The sequence below is a fragment of the Mitosporidium daphniae genome, assembly GCF_000760515.2.
Source record: "Mitosporidium daphniae strain UGP3 chromosome Unknown contig-55, whole genome shotgun sequence".
NCBI classification, from domain to species: Eukaryota; Fungi; Microsporidia; genus Mitosporidium; species Mitosporidium daphniae.
Genome location: NW_013546223.1, coordinates 22,976 through 29,856, shown reverse-complemented (window position 1 = coordinate 29,856; position 6,881 = coordinate 22,976). Strand labels below are relative to the sequence as shown.

Here is a 6,881-nt window from a genome sequence, read left to right as displayed (position 1 = left end):
ATCTGGATTTTTAGAAGATAATCGAATTTCCTATAAAGCTAGGAATTCCAAACCTCCACAAATAGGTCATACCGGCGACAACGAGTGCGGCCAAAAAAACATGGTCACTGTGATACTCGCACTTAAAAACATATTTGCTTCGTGTAAAAATAGCAAGGGATAGGACCAGCTGCGAATATGCGGAAACAGAATCTGCTAAAAATCCAGATAGGACTACAAGGATGTTATATGCAAAGTAAACGATCGAATAAACCTTAACGTTGATATCGCCGAGATCGAAAATTTCTTGGATGACCCTATGATATCTAGAAGAATAGCCCATAACACTATAACTGGTCTCATAGCCTCTACCGTAAGAAAAAGCGTACGAACAGCACGCGAACAGCGTGAAATAGAACAAGAATGCCTTCAGGTGTCCACTTGAATCCATTAAAATTTAACATCCGAGCCTCGATCATAATATCCGCTGATTAGTGCGAATTGAATGAAATGCAAATTATATTTATTAAATAGCCAAATCGGTGGTTTTGAAATAGAGCCCCTTTTGATGACATGTGGTCAGTAGCCTAACCTAAATTGTATCCATGCATACCTTAGAAATGCTGTTATGTCCATTTTAGATGCACGGACTTGCTCCAACCCCAATTCATGGATGATTTGATCAAGAGCACACTTAACATCAAAATCGGGCTCGTTGGAAAGATTCATAAGCTGCAGGTTATTCCGGTAATTTTTTAGAAGATTTTTCAGAACGGTGTCAGTCTTAAAGCTCGCAGAAATTGTTTTGTTCTTCCTGGAGAACAAAATCTGTATCATGGCGTCCCATTCGTCAAAGTCGATCTCGGGTGGCGGTCTGATCGGCTCTATTCTTACCACACTGGACTCCACTTGGGGGGGAGGCCGAAAATTATTTCGTCCAACCTAATGTTTATGGCATCTTTAACCACATACTTTCATTATGTGTTCCACCCTTGCAAGTAGCTGGACATTTACAGAAAGCCTGCAATACAATTGATCGCCCGGCTTTGCTACAAGTCTAAGGGCAAATTCTCGTTGGAACATCAACAAGGCTGATCTGAAGAGCGGACGATGAGCAAGCAGTTTGAACACCAACGGAGAGGATATCTAGCAATCGTTTTTTACGGGCAAAATGGCATACTTGATATGGAGTGTTGCTGACGCAAATGTCAAAGTAGGGCAGGTCTATCTTTAAGACATCTCCAATAATCAGGTTCAATTTCCTTTGAGCATCCGGGGTAACCATGCATCTCTTGGTCAATTCAGACGCCAATCTTGGATCCTTCTCCACAGCGACCAACTAAACAAATAAATGCGAACACAATGCCTTTTTGGCCTCAAAAAGGAGCTTCATCGTCAAATTTCCTGTACCTGGGCCAACTTCTAATACGACGTCGGTCGATTGGATATTGGCCTAAAGCTATGCGCATGCATACTTACCTTTTCAACTATTGAGTTGACTACAAGAGAATTTTTCAAGATGTGCTGGCCAAGTGCTTTTGTAAATTGAGGGCCTCCAAGATAGGAGCCTTGTGCAGAGTCGTTTTCGGAGAGACCCGACTGTTTTTTGAATTTGATGCCAGATTTTCCCATTTGATTTAATAAAAAATGTATTGAAATTTAAAATTTTGCAGAATGTACAACGGCATCGGGCTAGCAACACCTCGTGGTTCTGGAACCAACGGATATGTGGTCAAGAACCTTGGGCACCTGAAGCCCAAAGGAAACTCGTTCAAGTCAGCATCTTATACTGAGATGCTTGAGGATTCGAAGCCCGTGCTTCGAAGCATATCGCAGGACATTGTTGAGCATAACCGAAAGCGAGAGATCGAATTAAAAGTTGTGCAATTTATCGAAGAGCTGGAAGTATCGGGAAAGTATGTTTCCGACGAAATTGAGCATAAATCCAATGCATATCGGGAGCGTCTTTTTGAGCTTGCCGAAAAACGCCATACCGAAGACAAGATTGAAAGCGAGGTTGCCTTTGATGCCAAGGCCCGCCAAAACGCCAAATTTAGAGAGGCATTCAGTATTAAAAGCGATATCAAGGAGGGCGATGGCTTCCGATTTATGCGTCCCGAAGTTCCGAACTCTTTTTAGGCCAAATTTATAAGCCACGAGCATGCGACATGGTTGTATGGGTTAGGGTTGGGATGGCATTTTAATTTGTTTGAAAATAAACCAATTATTCTGGCAACATTTTCTCCTGGTATTGAGATGCCAAATTTTGGGTGCATCTTGGCTTGCTTATGAAAGCGAGTTGTTATGTCTTTGTTTTGTGTATTGTTTTATTTTTATTTATAAGGCCGAATTACTGCTTCATTGGCTCTTTGATAGGCCTATTTGCCAAAAAGCATCATGTCGCTGCGAGTGCTATGAAGACTTTGAACTCTGCCATCTCTTCTCCGAAAGAAGCTATTTCCGGCGCAATAAATTCACAAAATTTGCAAACAGAAGTTCCTCCACAACCGCCTTCGCATGTCTATCCTCCTGGTTCTCAACCGCCTTCGCATGTCTATCCTCCTGGTTCTCAACCGCCTTCGCATGTCTATCCTCCTGGTTTTCAACCGCCTTCGCAAACCTATTTCCATGGTTATCAAGCACAGAATTTTCAGAAGCCTCTGATTTCTTCTTTTCCAAACCCCTATACTTTACAACCAGGAAACCAACAAAATGCTAACACACACCTATTACATGCTGGTGGCTTCCCTTTTGGTGCCGGCATTCCTGGCGTATAATAGCTTTTCCTCTATTTGTATGATGCCTTGTTATAATTTTTGGTCGCAATAAAATTCATTTCATGCAAAAAACTTCCCAATATTTGATCATGCATTACGGTGGGTTTTCTAAAATATTAACTCCGTGGCCAAACAATGAAAGGGAAGCAGCAGAATTCCAGCCAGAAATTTCCGTTGATTTCCGGAATGCTACAACAATTCCTTTCGCAGGGGAGAGAACCTATCCTTAATGGCTATAATGATCAACAAAATACGAATCCTGAAGCACATGGTTTGCCCAACACTTCAAGACAGGCTAAATTAAGGCAAACTTTAGAACCCAACGCCGATATAGAACGCCTATGCGAGATCGCCGACGCAATTAGAGATACCACCTTTCCAGATATCGCCAATATTTTGGGAGAAATTTACAAAAAGCTGGAGCAGGCACACATATAGTTGCTAATCTCACACTAGATCTTTGAAATCTTATCCAGAGATAATGATGCACCCCCCAAAAAGAGAAAACGGCAACTGCTTGACATTGACTATACTGACGCCTCGGTCTTTCAAGATGCAATTATATTGTCACCCCCTTCGCTCGAAAGTGACAACTAATCTTTTATTTGATTGTCTACTGTGTTCCGTCGGCAAACTGTAATCATACCCATACATAGGCTGCAATTGAATAATGTCTAAATAAATTCCCCTTATCTTTGGTCTCATGGCGGTGGGAAATTATTTTCATAAACTCTGGTGTCTGTGATCGCAAACCGCCAATTGCGATGCCAGTGTAAAGTTGCTTCAGCGCATCCAAGTTTCAATACACACATTGGGCATCAGCAAATTGCCATCACTGGGTTCAATTAAAATTACATTTCAAACAAATGACATTAAATTTTTTTAAATTCTTTACATGACAACCACAAAACTGGACAGGTCTTCAGAGGTAGAAGGATGTTTTTATCACCATTAAGAATCGGATCAGATCTGTGCGAGAATCTGCTGCAAGGTTTGACACATGCACATCATCCATTTGCACACCGCCATCGATGGTGAAGAAAATCCACGGAAGTGCAGAAGGAATAACTCATTCCATCGACGAAGACGAGGTCAATCAGTTCTCATCCAATATCAATGAGGTCCTGGGTAGCGACATGCATTTGAGCCATCTTTTACCATTAGCTCTTGATGGCTCTTCTCTATTTGAAGCCTGCAAGGATGGGCTGCTACTTTGCAAGCTATTGAATTCGGTGGCACCACTCACCATTGATGATCGAGTGCTCAATTACCATCAACCCTGCATGCCACTCTCTCTATTTCATAAGACAGAAAACATAAATGTCGCCGTGCAGTCTGCCAAATCTCTCGGCTGTTCCACAGTTAACATTGGACCTCAAGACATCCTGGAAGGTCGACCCCACTTGATTTTAGGCCTGGTATGGCAAATAATCAAAATTGGGCTGTTTTCAAAGGTTTTTCCTTTGTATTTATCATTTTCAGGTCTCTTTACAGTGCCATCCTGAGCTATTCCGTTTACTGGGCGAAGGAGAGGAGATTGAAGATCTACTTCGACTGCCTCCTGAAAAGCTTTTACTCCGTTGGGTCAACTATCATCTGGCAGAAACCGGCTGCACTCGCAGAGCGTCAAATCTCTCCACAGACCTCAAGGTATAATTTGCCTCGCTAATGCGTAGGATGGAGAAATTTACATCCGTCTTCTCAATCGGTTAAGCCCGGACTCCATGCAGCTCGAAAGTACGCTTCGCGAGGATATTCAGGCTCGTGCACTGGCAATAGTGGCCGCCGCTGCATGCATGGGTTGCAAACACTACATCACCCCCAAGGCAATCACCACAGGCAATGCTCGCCTTAACATGGCATTCATGGCTTCTCTATTCAACAAATGGCCAGGATTGGCGCCGCTGGATGTTGAAAAGCAGCGCGAGGTTACCATCCTTGTTGAGGAGACTCAGGGGGATCGTGAGGCCCGTGCCTTGGTAATGTGGATGAATAGTCTAGGGGTGGAGCCTGCTGTTTCCCACATCCTATGGGATCTACGTGACGGCAGTATTCTATTGCAGGCGCTGGCAAAGCTTTATCCGGGAGAACCATCCCTTGGCTCTGTAGCAGAATCGAAGCGCATCTCGCGATTCCAAATGATCGAGAACACAAATCGCGTCGTCTCCTTTTGCAAGGGCCACGTAAAATTATCCATGGTAGGAATTCAGGGCGCTGATATCACGGATGGCTCTGTTACCTTGACAAAGGCTCTTGTGTGGCAATTGATGCGAGACCATTTATTGCGCACCCTGCGCTCGACTTCTCCAAAAATCAAGGATGCGGATATGCTTGCGTGGGCAAACGAAAAAGTCGTTGATCAGAAGATCAGTTCATTTGGAGATCCCTTACTAAAAAATGGTGCCTTTTTGATCAGTTTGCTGCGTGCCCTTGATCCAAGCATCGAACCGATTAAAGTTTTATCTTACGACTCTGATGAGGCAGAGCTTCTGAACAACGCGCGATATATCCTTTCCGTCGCTAGACGCATGGGGGCTGCGCTTTTTCTGTTACCGGAAGATATTGTCGAATGCAAGGCAAAGATGATCATGACGTTTGTCGCTTCATTGATGGCCCTCCAAAGGTCCATTTAGCCCGATCACTGAATTAAATTTAAGTAGTTTATACTCGCTATTCCAGAACGGTTGGACGTTAAGGGCACAGCTTTATCATATTACAATGATGCCCTAAAACACAGAGAGCAGGGCAAAACAGGTGTAGAGTAGAGAAAGTGGGTAGGCGAGAAGTAGACGCTGGTGCTGCATCTGCAGGACACCTGTAAAGATGGAAGATGCCGCAATGGTGCACCAAAGCACCATTGCAATTCCCAAACCAATAGTAAATGCAGAACTAATAAACGGCGGTGCATGGAGAGCCTTTAGCAGATGCGAAAGGGCCCCCAGCAGCGGGCCCAGAGGTACCATTGGAAGTAGGGAATATCCAAGTACCGATGCAGTTCGTGTTCCATCAATGCCTCTGCCATCTTCAGCCATCAAGTTGACGAGCAGGAATATGGATAGCCAACCGAGCATTGATAAGCCATAAATGTATCCAAAATGTATCTAAAATAATGGCAACCATAGTGCCATACTTTTCCTGAGATAAGAAGTGATCCGCCAAGGGCTAGGCATATGGCAATTGGTCCAGCGAGGTCCGATTCATCCATCATCTCAGGCGCAACCTTCCTAAATGGATTGAGCACGGTGAGTGATTTTTGGGCAATGTGCGACGGGTTGATACCAAGCTCTGAAGAAAAAAAAATTTAAAAACCTTGTAAAAGTGGAGGCTCCGTGCCATCTAAATTACCAACACCAATAACATCCCAAATCGAAAATGCCTCCCCTGAAGGGGGTCTTCTTTCGTCTGTAAGAAAAGAAGTCGCAGAGTGGCTGTTTTGATGCTGCTGAAATCCGCTGGTCTGTGGCTGGAATGTAGAATACGCAGCTCCACTTTGGTACGGGGTCTGTGACGATTGCTGCATCGGATATGAGTACCATTCTGAAGAGCCATCAGGGTGAGGTGCATGCATTTTGCCAAATTTTAATTTTAATCTGCAAAAATTATTTAATTAAATTATTTGCACAATGCACAAATCATCTTCCAGTCACTAGATTTTAACTGGCTGAATGGATAATTTTTTGTATTCTTTTATCTACGATGGACACCCTCTTGATACCTTCAGTTTTTCAAACTTTTTCCAGCTCTAGCAATCTAAATATCGTTAAAACTATCGGAGGTATATTATCCTCACTTAAAGCATTCAAGATTCCAGCTTTTATAGGTTCCTATTTTATCAGTTTATCCTTTTTGGGTTCAGCTATTATGGGGTTGATACTTTTTTTTTTCTTTGAGAAATGGTTTTATTCACTTGAGTTAGTTTTTATCTTTCTATTATACGTTAACTATTTTGACCACATTGTTAAGACGCTTTTTATTATGTATTCGAGCGAAGAAGGCATGTTTCCTACAATTAAGCTATATGTTACGGGCTTTTCACATTTAGGTATTCTAAGTTTGAGTTTTTTCTTATTATATTTATCTTATGAAGTTGACCGTAGCTACTTTAGGGTCCCAATTACTTTTGCT

At 42.8% G+C, this 6,881-nt stretch overlaps 6 protein-coding genes across 6 annotated transcripts; 4 read left to right on the top strand and 2 right to left on the bottom strand.

Moving 5' to 3' along the window:
- Positions 1-10: 10 nt before the first annotated feature.
- On the bottom strand, positions 11-1,611 carry DI09_55p200 (putative dimethyladenosine transferase; the record flags this gene model as incomplete). The annotated part of the gene is made up of 6 exons (XM_013381776.1): positions 11-347; positions 572-921; positions 952-1,125; positions 1,160-1,303; positions 1,325-1,432; positions 1,459-1,611. 6 exons carry the CDS (start codon positions 1,609-1,611, stop codon positions 11-13), a joined length of 1,266 nt encoding a protein of 421 aa, XP_013237230.1.
- A 42-nt stretch (positions 1,612-1,653) lies between these two features.
- DI09_55p190 (uncharacterized protein) lies at positions 1,654-2,118 on the top strand (the record flags this gene model as incomplete). The annotated part of the gene is made up of 1 exon (XM_013381775.1): positions 1,654-2,118. The coding sequence occupies one exon, from the start codon at positions 1,654-1,656 to the stop codon at positions 2,116-2,118; it is 465 nt and encodes a 154-aa protein (XP_013237229.1).
- A 275-nt stretch (positions 2,119-2,393) lies between these two features.
- DI09_55p180 (uncharacterized protein) lies at positions 2,394-2,756 on the top strand (the record flags this gene model as incomplete). Its single annotated transcript, XM_013381774.1, has 1 exon — positions 2,394-2,756. One exon carries the CDS (start codon positions 2,394-2,396, stop codon positions 2,754-2,756), a length of 363 nt encoding a protein of 120 aa, XP_013237228.1.
- A 135-nt stretch (positions 2,757-2,891) lies between these two features.
- Positions 2,892-3,194, top strand: DI09_55p170 (uncharacterized protein; the record flags this gene model as incomplete). The annotated part of the gene is made up of 1 exon (XM_013381773.1): positions 2,892-3,194. The coding sequence occupies one exon, from the start codon at positions 2,892-2,894 to the stop codon at positions 3,192-3,194; it is 303 nt and encodes a 100-aa protein (XP_013237227.1).
- A 593-nt stretch (positions 3,195-3,787) lies between these two features.
- On the top strand, positions 3,788-5,389 carry DI09_55p160 (putative Sac6-actin filament bundling fimbrin; the record flags this gene model as incomplete). Its single annotated transcript, XM_013381772.1, has 3 exons — positions 3,788-4,174; positions 4,239-4,340; positions 4,433-5,389. The coding sequence occupies 3 exons, from the start codon at positions 3,788-3,790 to the stop codon at positions 5,387-5,389; spliced, it is 1,446 nt and encodes a 481-aa protein (XP_013237226.1).
- A 93-nt stretch (positions 5,390-5,482) lies between these two features.
- Positions 5,483-6,324, bottom strand: DI09_55p150 (uncharacterized protein; the record flags this gene model as incomplete). Its single annotated transcript, XM_013381771.1, has 3 exons — positions 5,483-5,857; positions 5,887-6,041; positions 6,066-6,324. The coding sequence occupies 3 exons, from the start codon at positions 6,322-6,324 to the stop codon at positions 5,483-5,485; spliced, it is 789 nt and encodes a 262-aa protein (XP_013237225.1).
- Positions 6,325-6,881: the final 557 nt, after the last annotated feature.